The 17,263-nt window shown below is 33.8% G+C and overlaps 4 protein-coding genes across 6 annotated transcripts; 2 read left to right on the forward strand and 2 right to left on the reverse strand.

The window, feature by feature from the left end:
• Positions 1–382: 382 nt before the first annotated feature.
• On the reverse strand, positions 383–4,714 carry LOC117238955 (BTB/POZ domain-containing protein KCTD16). Its single transcript, XM_033504172.1, has one exon. The coding sequence runs from the start codon at positions 4,191–4,193 to the stop codon at positions 3,441–3,443; it is 753 nt and encodes a 250-aa protein (XP_033360063.1). The 5' UTR covers positions 4,194–4,714; the 3' UTR covers positions 383–3,440.
• A 936-nt stretch (positions 4,715–5,650) lies between these two features.
• LOC117238948 (mucolipin-3-like) lies at positions 5,651–9,493 on the forward strand. Of its 2 annotated transcripts, XM_033504156.1 has the most exons (4): positions 5,651–5,790; positions 5,886–6,158; positions 6,770–7,055; positions 7,178–9,015. In XM_033504156.1, the coding sequence occupies exons 2-4, from the start codon at positions 6,016–6,018 to the stop codon at positions 8,642–8,644; spliced, it is 1,896 nt and encodes a 631-aa protein (XP_033360047.1). In that variant the 5' UTR covers positions 5,651–5,790; positions 5,886–6,015; the 3' UTR covers positions 8,645–9,015. The 2 variants fall into 2 exon arrangements, with proteins under 2 accessions (XP_033360047.1, XP_033360048.1); XM_033504157.1 differs by lacking the exons at positions 5,651–5,790; positions 5,886–6,158 and adding an exon at positions 6,436–6,508 and having other exon boundaries at positions 7,178–9,493.
• A 168-nt stretch (positions 9,494–9,661) lies between these two features.
• On the forward strand, positions 9,662–13,189 carry LOC117238949 (kelch-like protein 5). Of its 2 annotated transcripts, XM_033504159.1 has the most exons (10): positions 9,662–9,822; positions 10,020–10,547; positions 10,712–10,873; positions 10,958–11,271; positions 11,376–11,471; positions 11,544–11,733; positions 11,795–12,182; positions 12,255–12,467; positions 12,567–12,738; positions 12,820–12,897. In XM_033504159.1, exons 2-10 carry the CDS (start codon positions 10,319–10,321, stop codon positions 12,895–12,897), a joined length of 1,842 nt encoding a protein of 613 aa, XP_033360050.1. In that variant the 5' UTR covers positions 9,662–9,822; positions 10,020–10,318. The 2 variants fall into 2 exon arrangements, with proteins under 2 accessions (XP_033360050.1, XP_033360049.1); XM_033504158.1 differs by lacking the exon at positions 9,662–9,822 and having other exon boundaries at positions 10,319–10,547; positions 12,820–13,189.
• Positions 13,190–13,317: 128 nt separating this feature from the next.
• Positions 13,318–15,641, reverse strand: LOC117238950 (protein phosphatase methylesterase 1). Its single transcript, XM_033504160.1, has 9 exons — positions 15,597–15,641; positions 15,273–15,521; positions 14,917–15,109; positions 14,746–14,855; positions 14,435–14,668; positions 14,133–14,198; positions 13,727–14,049; positions 13,518–13,650; positions 13,318–13,377 (listed from the first exon to the last, which is right to left on the reverse strand). The coding sequence occupies exons 2-9, from the start codon at positions 15,344–15,346 to the stop codon at positions 13,359–13,361; spliced, it is 1,152 nt and encodes a 383-aa protein (XP_033360051.1). The 5' UTR covers positions 15,347–15,521; positions 15,597–15,641; the 3' UTR covers positions 13,318–13,358.
• Positions 15,642–17,263: the final 1,622 nt, after the last annotated feature.

Consider the following 17,263-nt stretch of genomic DNA (forward strand, 5'->3'; position numbering starts at 1 on the left):
GATATTTTTATATACTTCAATTCATAAATGCACAAATTCACAGTCTAATGATAAATTAGAAATAAATTAGAGAAATGGGACTTAAATAGAGATTCTACTATGGATGTTTTCGGATGCTTAAATTCATAAATGCATAAATCTGCAGCCTAATCATAAATTGAGAACATTAAATTAAAGAAATAGGACTTAAATAGAGATTTGTTTCGTCCTTTAAATATTACAACGAGCATTTTACTTTGGATATTTTTGCACAATTAAATACATAAATGTGTAACTCCACAACCTAATGATAAATTAAAAATCCAAGAAAAAAGATAGAACTTCAACCAATATTTCTTTCATCATTTAAATGTTTAGGTAACAAATATCTCGCATATTTTTGATACTTTTGCATATTAATGCATTCTGTACATTTTTGCACGTTCAAATTTCCCATAAATGTACAGAAACATCTACAGTTTAATAATAATTTGAAACACGATTCTCATCGATTTCTATATCCTTTCCTTTTATACTGACGATGTTTGACTTGACAGCGAGATATTCAAATTCGCAATATCACACTGCACCGTTACGTTCTACGTTATGCACTGCTATTTTGCAAATCTATTCTCGTCCTCTGTGCGAATGTCCGCCGATATTCGCATTCGTGGTCGCAATCAGTAGATTTCAAGCAAACGCGATACGATGTCGTAAATAATTCTATTCCGAATCTAATAAAAACTAGTGTGCCGGCAGAAAGGAATCTTCATTCGCGTGAGTTGAAAATAAGATTGTCTCGCTAAGGGAAAAACGGTCGCGCGGAAACCATATCAATTCGACTTGGACGCGTTCAGTTTGAAATAGAAAATAGCGAAATACGTGAAATAGTCGGATCGAAAGAATTCTTACGGATCCACGCAGAATCTGAATATTTGAATTTTTTCGGGCGGAACCATTATGTTTAAACTTGATCACTGAGGAGCTGGAAGAATTTCAAGAAACAACTATCTTATTCGATGAATCTATTTAGTCTTTCTAATCCTGCTACTGTTGTCACATTTATATGTCCCATATTCATTCATATTCCAAGGAAGAAACGATTTTTAATCTGTTTAAAGACAAAGTTAGAAACAGAAAAAAGATAATTATTTCCTAATTTTGCCAAAACGATAGTGTAATGTTAAATATGTAGTCATTGGGCATTCGTGAAAGAATTTCATATATAATAATGTTTATTACATCTTTTAAGCTATGTACTCCAAGAAAATCTTTAGTATAAAATTGAAACAAGAAATCACGTACATCAATAACGATTCTTTTATAGCTTTTTCAAACTTAAGAGACGTTTTAACCAGAGAGAAACACGATTGGGTCAAAAATGACGTAAAGAATATAACAGGATTAAATCGTGTTTTGTTTAATAGAGATAGGTATCTTTCAAAGTATTAACAAAATATCGTCAGTTTTTAAATAAAGCTCATTTCCACAAAGGAGCAAGGAAAACTTATCTAAAAATCCAAGTCTCCTTTGTCCGCCGCGTTGCATTGTCGTCGACGGCAATTGCGTTTTGTTCGTTTTCCCGCCGGTAAATACGCAAAAGCCGGTTCGTTCCGTTCGAAAACTTTATCGTCCCCAAGTGTACACGCTGCGAATTAATCGAATCATTTAAAATATCGAGCAACTCCCAATCAAGACGAGAAGAAATCGACCAAATTTCTGCACGGTCAGAAAATATCTACGTATCTTACTGCATTAAGTAAAATTACAACTATTTCCACCTAACTTGTCGTAAGAAATACGCCGAGCATACTACACGCAACACGACCAACGTCGAAAGCGAGTGTACTTCTGTGTTACTTGCCCTGCACAATTTCATGCACGCGAAAACGAAGACCAGTCGCATATAATCTTTAATTAGAGTCTAACAAAGAATCATTTATGAGAGGCGTTCGATATACACGCTATTCAAATCGCTCGACATGTGTTTAACAACGTGGTTGCCTTGTACGTAAGTACACACAATTTACGTTACACGATACGTACACACGAGGCTCGATCCAGTGCAACACAAGCAAACTGTCCAATATCAAGTTCAACCTCGAACAGTTCACCAGCATTGTTTGAAGCTAAATTTTGAATCCATCCTTTCCCGTTTCCTTTCATCTCGTCGAGATGATAATAGTACGAATTAATAGAGATGATTTCAATATCGTCATTTAGAAGAGAATCGTTGGGTGTTACACCCTGTTAATCCTTGAATCCTAGATTCTTCGACAGCTCCGATAACCGTTTTAGAATAATTTCAATGTCGGTTTATTGATCGGTTTACGCTACTTGGTCTCATTAAATATTTCCTTTGGAGATCCTTCTCTTGGTGTGCGTTGATGAAAAGATTGGGAGAAACACGTTGAATTCGTTGCACCTCGTTATGTTCTTCGAAACGTTCCGACGGTTCTTCTCGGGTGATATAGAAAAGCGGAGAATATTTTCAACGAGTCTCTGATTATCAATACCAAACTTTGAATTATATTTTTCGAGGTAAAACTTTTTCGATTCAAACTAGAATAATATAGTATTCAACGAGTAAACGGTTAAGTGCGAAGAATGAATTGCAGATATGTGGCGAATACATTTGAATCTTGAAAAAGAAACGGAAAAAAGGATGAAGGGACTTCGCCTAAACTTTCTCCAGATCTGACGATCAAATATTGATTTTCCTCATCGTCCAACATCGTTCGCATCTCTCGTTATAACGAAAGCTTTTTGTTTCGTAGATTAATAAAATTTTCAAATTCTTCCTCAACAAGTAAGATGCTGAAACAAACTTCTAAAAACTTGATGATCCAATGTTACTCTCTAGCCCTCTCTCTCTCTCTTTCTCTCTTTCCGTCATCTTCCAAGTCTCGTTGGTCTTTGTACTATCAGCAATTACCGCAGAATTAAGCAAAGTGAATTCGGCTTTGTTTCATTTCCGAGGTACTTCGACCGACGTTCAACACCACGGTAAAGAACACGTGTTAGAAACAAGTCTGGTAATTTCGACAAAGATCTCCACACCATTTGCAGGCGAATTTCACCCAAACATTGACAACGTTACGGCATCTCTTTCATCAATATTCTTTCCAAATTTGTTCGTGGAAGAAACAAGTGAAGAATATTTGAAAGAGGAATTCGTGACATTATCGTTTTAATATAGTTCGATGAATTTGAATAGTACATGCACAACGGTCGTATAACGACGAAAAAATTCATCTACTCTTTACCCTACCGGTTGTTATCTCAGTTCGAAAAGGAAAGTCTTCAAGAAGCCGACTGCTCTGTGCTTTTGTCGACGAAAAAATATTGGAGAATTCCACTTCGATGCTGGAACTGGATCTTCGTCGATCGCGTCACACCGATTATTCCCAACAGCACGCTCGTTTAGCTAATTCTGATCAAGGAAGAACAAAGTATGCTATTTACTCGCGGATGAAGACAAACTCGTTGTAATGATTCCAACGATTTTCCTCGGAATCCACTCCAGGCTTGAGCTGTTCCGAATTGCTGCCAGCTGTACCGGAACCGCAGCTACCGGCCAACTTAAAACCTTGCTCTTGAAGCATGTCGAAAGCTTGCTCAATGGAGCTGTGCTTCAGGAAGAACCTGGAGGTGTAACGATCCGTGGTACCGTGATCCGGATCACGGCTCTCGTTTAAAGTTTCTCCAAATACATCCCTGCAAAGAGTCACGCGGCCGCATACAAGGATCCTCGACAACTTCCGAAACTTCACATCCGCCAGACCTTCGCGACCGAACGCGAAACTTCCGCGATAACCGACGGTTATGTATCCGGATGCTTTCTTCCCGGAAGAGGTCAGAGAACCGGAAGACCTACCGTTCTCCAGAATGGCACGTTCCAAGCCGGGCAGACCGTAAAAATTCGCTTCCTGTTTCAATCTTTCCTTCTCTCGAAACCCTTCTGGCAGGACTAATGCCTGATTGCGCAGGAAATCGAGGACATAACGGAACAGGACCCCATCGCGATCCAGGAAATACTTTCCCTTGGCATCTTTTTCTATCAGCGTTTTTCCCGAAAACAGAGTAGCCAGATAAGAATCGCTCTCTCGAGTGAGGGTGGTGAGAGCGGTGGTGTAAAATACACCACCCACGTTCAACTCCACCACGCTTGGCACGGCTTCCTGTTGCTGATCCGTTTGCTGTTGATCCCCCATGCTTCTGGACGCTTCTCTGATAGACTCGTCTCGCGTACAGTCGCACGGTGCGACTCGAGTCAGCAGCGAGCGTATGCGTGAGAGCAACGAAGTGCAACGGGTGGTGGGATGTATAACGAGATGGCAATGACCAATAGGAAAAAAGAGAAACGATGTATATGCACACGGAATCTCTGTGTTTATTCTCGATTGTGCAACGATACTGACTGCAACCCGTAAAACAAACACTTCTCGAGAGAGATCACACTGCACACAGCACCGTGAGAGATAGCGTGAACAGCAAGAACGGGGCGATATATCGGGTCAGTGACCGAGGACAGCTAAGGGTTGTGACGAGGTGGGCACACTCCAAGATAGATCTGACTCCGAAAGCGTGCTCCCCCGAAGCTGAGAACGAGAAAGACTGACGATGAGAGACTGCGCCTACGGTCGGTGGAGGAAAGTCAAGCTTAACTCGGCTCCGTCGCTGCGCTTCCTCTCCTAGGCACTTGGCGCGCGCGGCAGGACGCACCACTCGTATGTGTTGCGAAGCTTGATACGCTGGCGCAGAAGGTGCACCTACAACGCGCGCCGATCCTCGAACAGTGAAACGCGCGCACCACCCCCTTGTCATTCGATCACCGCACGCGGACCATCCACCGCGTGTTATCCTCCTAATGAAATCCTCTTTTTCCACTCGTGTCTCGATATCTGATTACGTTAAAGTTTGTCGACCTATCACGCTTTGAGATACCACTTCGTTGACTACGAATTTCACTCACCAATGTATCATACACCATTTTACTCATGGACAGTCCAGCAACGTGAAATAGGAAATAAATACCGTTATCCACTTACCTTTACATTCTTTACATGGTTCTTCTCTACATTCAACTGTACTCCAGTTTTCTCGGTTGGTTGGTAATTGATTATATCATTTACATCGTACGTTGCTTTTTGTCATCCCTGCACTTGTCGCTGCACCGTTCTCAGGCTCCGCCATTCTTATTAACTAACCGAACAAATACGCGGGAAAATGCCTGTTCAATATCATCATTTTGTGGATCTAAATTTGCTAAAATATAATCAATTGTAATTAATTTACTATGCGAACACGGGTTTTGTTATTATATTTACATATGTAAATATTCATGACACAATTCTCGCATTCAATTACTCAGGTGGTTCATGAATAGATGCATAGTACATACTTACATAGAGCACGATAGGCTAAGACGGCTAAGCTGTATAAATTTCAACTCTCGATATAGCTGAAATGAGTTATCAGTAAACATTTGAAAATCTTGAAAACATTCTGCCGGCGTACTTTTTATTCCTTCCACATAGCTGCACTTTTACATACGATAAAATCAGTGTATTCACACAGATAAATTTAAAAAAATGCGACGCTAAATATTTGTGATGAACACTTATTTTATCGTTGAACCATTAGCGTTCTCCCTACCACTTATCCCTACTTTCTGGTCAGCTGGTTTCACGAATGGCCGAAGTAGCGCGCTGATCAGTCAAACTCGATGCGTGATTTGGATGGCCTGCGATGGCCGCTGTTAGCGACGTGAAATCGTTACAATCGCCTTTCATTGCGGATTATAAATCAGTACGTTACGAAGGCTATTTATCCTATATTACGTTGAATAAGGTTCCACGAAAGAAACTATTGTCGCGTAATAATTCACTCGTGTTGCTGCATAGGTCAACGTATGTGAACAACTCGCTCTTTCATCGTCCGTCGGAAACTGGGACGACAATTCCGCGGGATAAATAACTTTTGGATCGAAAGTTTGAGTTTAATCGTCGTGCCATATAACGTTCCAAAGAAAAAATGTCAGAGGGTAGAAAAAGGAACGTGAGAGAAGATTCCAGGGGTAATATTCTGAAGGACCATTCATGGAGTAACGGACCTGATAGCGAAGATGATCAAGCTGGCGAAAATAAATTACTCAATGAAAACACGGTCAGTCCAAGGTTCGTAAATTTATCTCACTATTATCTCACTGTTATATACGTCCTTGATGGTAATGATTATTCTGTTTCGTCCATCACTTCTCGTACGACACATCCTTCTTTGTTGTTTTTTGTTTTTTTTTGTTCTTTGTTAACTGGTATATACAGTATACTATTTGTTAGCTATTATGCCCGATATCGTATCTTACAAATGCGTTATTGCACGACGTGTCATCATAGAAATATCTTTTGGAAAATTGTGTTCAATTTATTAAATTTGTAAATATATAATATAAATATATAATAAAGTAAATATGTAATAAGGACGAGATAAAAAGTATTCATTAAAAATGCTTCAGATAAAACAAGTTGTAAGTAGTTATAAAAACTAATATTTGCTTTTAAATAATCTATTAATTATGTGAATAATTAAATCCTTGGAATGATAAGTCAACAAATGTATTCTTTTATATTTTTTGTGCATAAATAAAAATTATTGCTATCATCAATAACATAGTCTAAAGACATCAGTTGCATTAAAACTATGGAATATAGAAGTGCCATTAAAATTACATTATAAATTATAAAATAGCTTACCTGTAATATTTGTTGGAAACATTTTTTGTTTATAGTCATCATCATTCACCTACAACGGATCCATTTACCTGTAAGACGACAATGTTTACTGAGGAAAAGATGCGTCGAAAATTGAAATTCTTCTTTATGAATCCTATTGAAAAATGGCAAGCAAAGCGTCGTTTCCCATATAAATTTATTGTGCAAGTTATTAAAATTCTGCTGGTCACAATACAATTATGTCTATTTGCACATAACAACTACATACATGTAAATTATACTTGGGATAATCGAGTAGCTTTCTCGCACCTATTTCTCAGAGGATGGGATACTTCCTTAGAGGTAACATATACTCAAAATTTAACTAGCAAGTTGTTTCAGATATAGTATATACAACTAGCTACTGTCAATATATATTAAAAATATAAAAATTAATTATATTATTTCATTATTTTTATTTTCAGGTACCAGTTTATCCACCAGTGACAGGTCCTTTAGCAATTTATAAACGAGATGATTTCTATAGTACAATTGATTATGCTTTAGATGGCTACTATAATCTTAGTAATGCAATTGGATCTTATTCATATACCGAAGAAGATAATTCGTTTAGTCCAGTTACTCTATGCTTATATCAATACAAAGAAGGTATTATATTTGGTTTTAATGAAAGTTATGTTTTTGATAAAGAAGTTATAGAAACTTGCATAAATATAACCCATCAGGTACATAATGAATTTAATATGTCAAAGCTCTTACTTGCTAAACAAAACATTAATGTTAATTTTTCAGCCCTTGTCAGGGCTTATTTAAAGTTTGCTTTAAAAACAGTTAATTTGAAGGCTGCCGGTCCTATGACACCACCTGATTGTTATCAATTTAATATTAAAATCGATTTTGATAATCGTGATTTCGATGGACAAATGCTGCTTTCATTAGATGCTGAACCAAAACGATTACAATGTAAAGGTGATACGCGTTATACAACGGATAATCGTATTGAATCAGCGCTAAGGACATTATTAAATTTACTTGTAATTTTAATTTGTACTGTATCTCTTGTGTTATGCTCAAGAGCTATATACAGAGCACAATTGTTAAAATTTGAAACTATGAATTTCTTCAAAATAGCATATAACAAATCGTTGAGCCTTGATGGAAGATTAGAATTTTTAAATTTGTGGTATGTCATGATTATCGTGAATGATCTTTTAATTATTATGGGTTCAGCTATAAAAGAGCAAATCGAACGAAAACAGTTTGGCAGTGATCATTGGAATGTATGCAGCATATTTCTTGGTACAGGAAATTTACTTGTTTGGTTCGGTGTATTAAGATACCTCGGTTTCTTTAAAACATATAACGTTGTTATTTTAACATTGAAAAAAGCTGCTCCTAAGGTAGCACGATTTTTAATATGTGCGATCCTTATTTATGCTGGTTTCACTTTTTGTGGCTGGTTAATTTTAGGCCCGTACCATTTGAAATTCAGATCACTTGCTACAACTTCCGAATGTCTTTTCGCTCTCATTAACGGAGATGATATGTTTGCCACATTTTCTGCCACTTCATTTACCAAATCTCCAATTTTATGGTGGTATTCTAGAATGTATCTATATACGTTTATTTCGTTGTATATATATGTGGTTTTAAGTTTATTTATTTCTGTGATAATGGATGCTTATGACACGATCAAAATTTATTATCGCGATGGCTTTCCGAAAAATGATTTACAAACTTTTATTGCGGCGTGTACAGATGAAGCATCTAGTGGCCTTTATAGAGATGATTCTGAAAGTAGTGATTTATCGGAGCTTTTAGATCGCTTTTGTTGTTGTCGGAAAAGACCCTTTTACGGGTCATTCTCAGGATCAAGTACGGAATTCTCAACGAAATCGGAACAAACGTGTGGAGGAGCAATCTGTATATAGTGCATTAAAGCATAATAATGTCTTAGATAAATATTATGGCTCCATGGCAGATACTCGGTACTATAATGACAATTTCATCATATAAAGTAATTTTTGTAAAATTACCGTGTCGTATTTTTGATTTCTGTTTTTTTTTTTTGGACGCCGCAATAAAGTGCTACTAGTTTTATACTTTAGAAAGATATAAATGCTAATATTGATAATTAATGATAGATATTAATAATGAGAAATGAATAATTCATATTTTCCCATTTTTATTTATTTAAGATATTTTACTAAATGCATCTCAGTATTTAAAAATGAGATGTTAATAGTAACAACAATGATCTTTATCATTTATGTATACAAAGTATTAATGGACCATAAATAATTGTAAAATATTGTTTTTATTGAGAGCTTCTGTAGTACATATAAATATAATCCACCTCTTATTAAGGAGCATTTAAATATACAAACAAAACTGCAATATGCTGAAGTCAGTTAAGTAAGTAATGTACAATTTTATATATACGTGAATTTATAATTATTGTTTTCTAAAACTAACAGTTGAATGAAATTAATTCAAAATATAAGTATTTATAAATAAGAACATGTTATCTCTGTTAATAATGCGATAGATTCTAGAATTGTGATAAAAACAGAATAACTAGCATATTGTTAAGTATTAATATGATGAGCCATTAAATTTGTAATTTACACATGTACATTACATGTACTTACATAATTTTAAGTGTTGTATCATGTTATACAACATGCATTGTACATGATATCTTGGTATCTTTATATGATGTACATTGTAAATTTTACAAAATGAAATGTTTTTCTTAAGATGAATGCATAATAAATGTATAATGAATATATAATGATATATTCAATATATAAATATATTTATAATATACTACAAAATACAATAAAATTATAATTTTTTGAACACTCTATATCTTTCTTTATTTTCTCCTATGTTATGTTAACTACGATTGAATAATATGAAATTATTCACATTTTTAATGAGTCATACAAATGCAATGTATACTTTCAAATATTGTGCACACAGTAAAATATCGAAACTATATAACCTAGAATTGATGCATAACATTTATCTGAATCATTCACCTTATCAGAAACATTATTAGTGACATGAAATACATATCAATTCATTAGTGTCAAGAAATTCAAAAGTTGATAAATTTGAATTTATAAATTAATACGTTAACATATTTTTTCAATATATGTTTTATTACAAAAAGAATGCTGTTGCTTTTAGCTTTCACGATAGTTTATCCTCTAATACATGAAATATGATTTTAGTCATCCACAAATACGTAAATGTATAGTTTTACTGGAACTTTCACCATAAATAGCTCATTTATTGCAGTTTCAAAGTGTCATTGATTTTTTTGTCTCAATTCATCCTATATTGAACTCTGGTAAATGGAGTGCACTGACCCAAGAAACGAACAGAGTTGGTCACTGACCGTACCTAAACCGATTCACTGTTTACATCCAGTTTTAAATTTCGAACTGTCAAGGTGAAGCGTGGTGATCTGTTATTGTCAAGCTTGAGTGCATAAGAAAGCATCAATCGCATGAAAATTAAAGAAATTCCACGAAATAAGTGCCTTGAGGAAATCAAACGTGTTTGTATAAAAGTAATTAAGATCATTTTCCACAAAAATGTCAAGAATAAGCCATACCGGAGCAGGATCGAACAAAGTCGAGCTTGAATTCCTGTTCTCAAACAAAGAAGGATCTGCTAGTGAACATAGTATCTCAAGCATGGTATCTAGTATTTCTGCATCACAAGATGAAAATTTTCGCGTGTCAAAGCATGCAGAAAATAGTTTTAAAGTTATGGAAAAATATTTACATGAACAACAATTGACAGATGTCATATTAATTGCAGGTAAGATTCCTTTGTCTTCAAATGTTTGTCTCTCAGCAATGAGTCATTTGATTCTGAATTGATACAAAGGATTTGTAATTATTTATTTGTGATTATAACATAATATATATATATATATATATTATATTATTATATATTATTATACAGTATTATTCTTAATTCAGGAAAAAAACGTTTCCCTGCACATCGTTTAGTACTTAGTGCAAGTTCAGAATATTTTGCTGCCATGTTTACTAGTTCTCTGAGAGAATCTACACAAAATGAAGTTGAGCTAACGGGTGTTGATGGGGATGCATTATGGACCTTAGTTTGTTATTGTTACACAGGTATAATAATTTGTATAAAAGGTTTTAAATAAATGTGAATAACTGTGAATATCGGAAAATTTAATTTTATGTTTTTGAACACAGGTTGCATAGAATTAAGAGAAGATAGTATAGAAACTCTTTTAGCAACAGCGTGTTTGCTACAATTGAATCCAGTTGTTAAGGCTTGTTGTCAATTTCTCAGGAAACAACTTCATCCAAGTAATTGCTTAGGGATAAGGATGTTTGCCGATACACAGGGTTGTTTAGATTTATTAGATCATGCCAACGCATATACAACTAAACATTTTATGGAAGTTACAAAAAATCAAGAATTTTTATTATTATCTGCCATTGAAGTTGCCAAACTTTTAGAATCTGAAGATCTGAATGTTCCTTCAGAAGAAATTATTTTTCATGTAAGATTTTATAACATCTATATATAGAACTAAACTATATATAGAAAGAATATTAAGAAATTTAATTTAATTTTTAATGATTATTTTTAATATTAATACTTTAGGCTCTTATGACATGGTTAGAATATGATTCAGAAAGTAGACGAAAGGATGCAAGCAAGTTATTAAGCCTCGTGAAGTTGCCCCTATTGTCTCCTGCAGTAAGTTAAACATTTTTCCATATTTAAATAAATATTGCAATATTAGTGTAAATTTAATATGTATTCATACAGTTTATAGCAGACAATATTGAAAGCAATGAAATGTTCAAAGATCAAAGATTGGCACAGGAATTAGTTATGGAAGCATTAAAATATCATCTTTTACCTGAACGTAGACCATTACTTCAGTCAGGACGTACAAAACCCAGGAAAGCCACAGTGGGTCATATGTTAGCTGTTGGAGGAATGGATGCTAATAAGGGTAAATGAATTAGCAAAATTACAAAACGGATATTTAATTAATTTACTATTATTTCTGTTAGGTGCTACTTCTATAGATGCATTTTCTTTACGTGATAATGCTTGGAAATCGATTGCTACAATGAGTGGTAGAAGACTTCAATTTGGTGCTGTTGTCGTTGATAAAAAATTAATAGTTGCTGGTGGAAGGGATGGATTGAAAACATTAAATACGGTGGAATGTTTTGATTTTTCAACATTTACTTGGAGTACACTATCACCTATGAATATGCATAGGCATGGATTGGGGGTAGCTGTGTTAGGTGGACCTTTATATGCAGTTGGTGGTCATGATGGTTGGAGTTTCCTTGATACTGTAGAAAGATGGGATCCAGCTACACGTCAATGGAGTTCAGTTTCTGCTATGTCTATACAAAGATCTACAGTTGGTGTTGCTGTATTAAATGATAAGTGAGTTTCTAAATAATCTGGTATGTAAATGATCATATCGTTATATTATATACCCTACATGTATATGTTCAGATTATATGCTGTAGGTGGAAGGGATATCAGTTCATGTTTAAATACTGTGGAATGTTATGATCCCCATACAAATAAATGGACACCATGTGCACCAATGTCAAAACGACGAGGTGGTGTGGGCGTTGGTGTTGTAAACGGATGTCTTTATGCGTTAGGTGGTCATGATGCACCTTCTAGTAATCCTAATGCTAGCAGATTTGATTGTGTTGAAAGGTATATATATGTATAAGGGATATAAAGAATTTATTATACTATAAAAAATAATGTACTTATAAGTATTAGTGATTAATACATAAATGTTATGATTATTAGATATGATCCTAAAACAGATACATGGACTATGGTAGCACCAATGAGTGTGCCCAGAGATGCAGTTGGTGTTTGTGTGCTTGGTGATAGACTTATGGCTGTAGGGGGTTATGATGGTCAACAATATCTTACGCTTGTTGAAGCATATGATCCACATCTTAATGAATGGGAACCAGTGAGTATATGCCGAATATTATTCATTCGTTAAATGTTTAGGCATATTTTACAGATATTTATATTACTAAAATATTTTAAGGTTGCTCCCTTAAATGCTGGTCGTGCAGGAGTTCCGTGTGTTGTTATAAAAAATTTAACTAGTTTCGGATTTGATTAATAGTAAAATACTGCATGTGCACAACTACGAAATATTGAAAGCACATTGAAGTATTTTAATTGAAAATTTTAAATCGAAGGATGAATTTGTAAATGTTACTATATTATAAAAGTAGCATTATTTTGTCTATAAATGCATGTTCAACAGCATGGTATTTCAAAACAGATAATGTAACGTTTGTACTGTATTTGATACGTTTCGTGTACTATCGTCAATTTTTATATATTTATACCTACGTCTTTTGTATAAATATATTCAAATTTATTTTTAACAAATATATCTTTTATGTCGAACAAATTTATTTTTCTTGTCGAGAAAATGTTTTTATTTACACATGTATTCATATATATTTTGTGAACATATCTTTTTTAAATAAATAAAATGCTCATTTTAACTAATTCATTGAATTTTTTGCCATCATATTACTTGACAAAGGGTCCATTGTATCATTTCATAGAATCCTAACAAGCAGGAAATGTTCTGGAACATATACAAAATATAATAAACCCATATGAAATATTATATATTTTAATATTATAATATATTATAATATTATATTATTATAATATTATGCATATTATAATATTACGTTCTGCTAATTGTTTATAAATTAAATTTACCGTGGGAAATCTGATACTGATTCAGCAAATTTATGTCTAACCATAAAAGTAGCAATTGCTTCTGCTACTTTATCTGGAACATCTTCATGTACTGCGTGTCCACAAGCTGGTAATACTTGCATTTGAAATTTACCTTATGTATCAAGAAAATTTAGTTTTAATACATTTCATAAATATTCGATACAAATTTGAACTTTAATAAATTATACCTTGCATTTGACCAACAGTAAGTTCTCTGTCTAATCTATCAACGCCAGCTAGCAATAGTACCTTTGGAACTGGTACATTTAAGAATGCTGTTGATAAACCCTTAAACCATCCAAACCAATGTTGTTCAGTTCGGGATAGATCTATCCTCCAAACATATTTTTTAGTAGCAGTAGTGCTAGTTGGAGCAGGTGGTGGTAGCATATTTACTGGTTCTTCTTCTTGAATAATATCCTCTCGCGAAATCGTAGGCTCTGAATTACACTCGCATGACGATTGTGATAATGAATCGATATCATGGGTGGCTAACTTATTAGTTTCAGTGCTATAGCAATACAAATTGTAACATGAGAAACCAGTAAAAACACAACTGTGATACCTGAATATATTATGCATACAGGTACTAACTTTGTTATTTGTCCAGGAACTGAAACCTTAGCTGATTGTATGTTACGGATTTGGCCACTTCGTACACTAAAATGTGGATAATTAGACATTCTTCTATAATCTCGTTTTTGATTATACAACACAAATATGTAATATACATTAAAGAAGTAAATAACATTTTAGTTTGTACAGGATCAGCCAAAAATGTGCCTTCCTTCTGAAAAATTTGCTTAGAATAGCAAGTTTTGATAACTAATAAGAACTACATGAAAGACACACAAAGATTTAGTTATTTTATGTTTATAAAGTTTAAAAATACTAACCACCATTCTATAGCTTGAGAAATAGAACCAAAACTGGATGGTCGAGATCTTAAAAAGCTTTGCATAGATGCTAATGCATCCATAGCTGTTCCCTCAACAACATCGATAACCCCTAATCCACACAAATTTGATATTAATGATGCAGCTCTAACAGCTACTGCACCACCCATACTATGGCCCACTAGGATTACGGGATCATTTTCTGTTGTTGCTTTCACAATTGCTGCAACATCCCTAGTAGATAAACCAATCAAAATGTAGATATATATATATATAATTTATATTTGTAATTAACTAAAAATTTTACTCACTCTGCTAAGGTATCAGAAGATAAATCTTCTTCATTTGATGTTTGAGTATCTCCATGACCTCTGAGGTCAACTGCCATAACTTTGCATACTACCATAGTCATAAGTGATTTCTGAAACATATACAATATCCAAATTATTCTGTATTTTATACATTTAATAATTAATACCTACAGTGAATTCTGCCCATGTTAATGCACTGTAACCACCTCCATGTAACAATACTAACGTCGGACCCTCTGTACCCTTAGTATATATATGAAATGTGTCATTTCCTATTTTTACATCCTGAGAATGATCGAAATATGGGATCCATTGAACTGGGTCGTAATCTCTCTTACGTTGAAACCCTTTTGATTTGCTAACCCTGTTGATAATGAAAATTAAAATACACAAACTACAGTAACAATGAAATTTAAGATCTTCTATTAAATCCATGTTAGAAACTATTTTAAAGTACTATTACGAGGAAATTAATTTTGATAAGATTTTATTTAACATCTCAAATTTACGTTAGTCAACAATCTAACCTAGAGCCAATTCCAAAATTGACACTTGATGGTGGTAATTTCGATTTCAGAATCGACTTTTGGAGGGAAGACATATTAATATTCAATATATCCTAGTCCAGTATAATTCCTTTGTTTCTGTAGTAATACTGTTTGCAATCACAATTATGTTCAGTAGTTTTGTAAATACATCACAAACTGTATTATCGTTGTATTTTTCACGATTAACGGAATGCCAAAACTCCTCTGACAGCTTTAGGTTGTTACTACCTGAAATCAGTATTTCTACATAGAGAGAGCGCCTCGATGAATTTATTGCTATCATACCGTCTCTTTCTTTCTTACCGATATTCTTGGGCAAAGTTATCTTGTGTCGATATACGTATGTGTATGTACGGACGAGGCAATATCATTGACTAAGAATAGAATAGACGTGACACGCAATGATTTTTTGTGTACTACGTTTTGGGGGTCACCTAACCCCTTTACCATTTATGTGTCATACGACGTTATCGATTCAGTATAGTACTGGTTTCAATTAAAACTGCAGTCTTGTATGAAATTATAAATAAAATATAGAACAGGATATCCTATAACCGCAACGAAGTATAGAACTCTATCCTCCTACAATATTTCAGAAAGCATTACACGCTATCAAAATAACAAATAACTTTACAATAGTAGTTAAATGATTCGTTTAATTAATTTCAAGTGAAATCGTAATTTAATATATTTGAAGCATAAAAATGAATTTTCTAATCTCTCCTATCTTCATCTTCGTATTCTCCGATTAATTATTAATTATATATTATCAAATAGTTTGACTTACAATCAGAAACTTGCAAGACAATTTATTGATAACTCAGGCGGACAAATTACGCTCAATGGAACAAGCAAAAGACCAACGAAAAGAGCAAAAGTTCACAAAAATCTTACTTCTATGGATAAATTCATAATATATCAATCAAATATTCTGTCTTCACAAATACATATACCAAAACTAAGGTTTAAAACAAACGACGCGACTTAAAAATAAAACTAAACAATAATGTTTAAAACTAACGATGTAAACTAAAACTAAGACTTGAAAGTAAGGCTTAAAACTAGGGTCTAAAACTAACAATAAGACCATCATCACCATCCTTCGCCGTCCTTAGCCATCCAGTAATAAGGATTGAAATTAATTTAATCTAGATCTTAGAACTAAAACCTACTTAAATTAAAGTATACTAGATCGCAGCTCTATTGGCAGCCTTTCGTATCAAAGGGCGAAATTTAAAAAATGAAATTATAAATACTCTATTAAATCAATTGTTCTATTTAATAATATAATATTTAAAAGAATTGGATAAAGGAGCTTTTAGCTTTTTACCCTAAGTTAGACAATGTATTTTTGTAGAATAAGTGCGCACAATGGACTTAGTCTAGATACATATGTTTATTTTAAAATTAATTAAAATTAAAACACACACTGTCACGTCCCGCGCCCCGCGCGATCCGTAGCGCGAAAGTAAAATTGGTAATTTCTTTCAAATCAAGGTAATTTAAAACGTTTATTTGAAACCGTGTTTACAGTACTTGAAGCGAAAGGCAGTTAAAGCCGCTATAAGCTATATCTTGCGAAAACTTATCTAACTATGTTTTTATATTTATCTAATTATGTTTTTATAACGATATTAAGACAATTTAAGTTGTAAACAAAGTCGGCAGTTGAACAAACGTTGGGGATCTTCCCAAACATTTTCAAAAGAAAGACCTTTTTTCATCTTCGATAGATATAAATAAATGTAGCGACTTAGAGAAGTCAGTATATTAATTACCGTTCGTCAACCAAATAATTACCATTGTCTATCGAAGAGTTAGTTATCATCTTGTCTATCGAAGAATTTTATATCCGTCAGTCTGTCAGTCAATTGCCAATATCGAAATCGAGTAAGATTTGAATAAATCATTACATATTGTTAATTTACTTTCGAACAACTTTAATCCTCTCCCATGCCAGTATTCTCGCA

This window comes from Bombus vosnesenskii, unplaced genomic scaffold (assembly GCF_011952255.1).
Source record: "Bombus vosnesenskii isolate JDL3184/JDL3185 unplaced genomic scaffold, Bvos_JDL3184-5_v1.1 scf7180000013788, whole genome shotgun sequence".
NCBI lineage: Eukaryota > Metazoa > Arthropoda > Insecta > Hymenoptera > Apidae > Bombus > Bombus vosnesenskii.

Excerpts from the sequence above, each read along its gene's own strand:
- LOC117238955 (XM_033504172.1), bottom strand. The coding sequence starts at position 4,193 with ATGGGGGATCAACAGCAAACGGATCAGCAACAGGAAGCCGTGCCAAGC.
- LOC117238948 (XM_033504156.1), top strand. The coding sequence starts at position 6,016 with ATGTCAGAGGGTAGAAAAAGGAACGTGAGAGAAGATTCCAGGGGTAAT. Across the intron at positions 6,159-6,769 it reads GAAAACACGGTCAGTCCAAG|TCATCATCATTCACCTACAA; the intron begins GTTCGTAAATTT and ends TTTTGTTTATAG. Across the intron at positions 7,056-7,177 it reads GATGGGATACTTCCTTAGAG|GTACCAGTTTATCCACCAGT; the intron begins GTAACATATACT and ends TTTTATTTTCAG.
- LOC117238949 (XM_033504159.1), top strand. The coding sequence starts at position 10,319 with ATGTCAAGAATAAGCCATACCGGAGCAGGATCGAACAAAGTCGAGCTT. Across the intron at positions 10,548-10,711 it reads AGATGTCATATTAATTGCAG|GAAAAAAACGTTTCCCTGCA; the intron begins GTAAGATTCCTT and ends TTCTTAATTCAG. Across the intron at positions 11,272-11,375 it reads CAGAAGAAATTATTTTTCAT|GCTCTTATGACATGGTTAGA; the intron begins GTAAGATTTTAT and ends TTAATACTTTAG.
- LOC117238950 (XM_033504160.1), bottom strand. The coding sequence starts at position 15,346 with ATGTCTTCCCTCCAAAAGTCGATTCTGAAATCGAAATTACCACCATCA. Across the intron at positions 14,199-14,434 it reads TCTCAAGCTATAGAATGGTG|TGTACGAAGTGGCCAAATCC; the intron begins GTTAGTATTTTT and ends TCCACATTTTAG. Across the intron at positions 14,050-14,132 it reads GTTCCTGGACAAATAACAAA|CACTGAAACTAATAAGTTAG; the intron begins GTTAGTACCTGT and ends GTATTGCTATAG.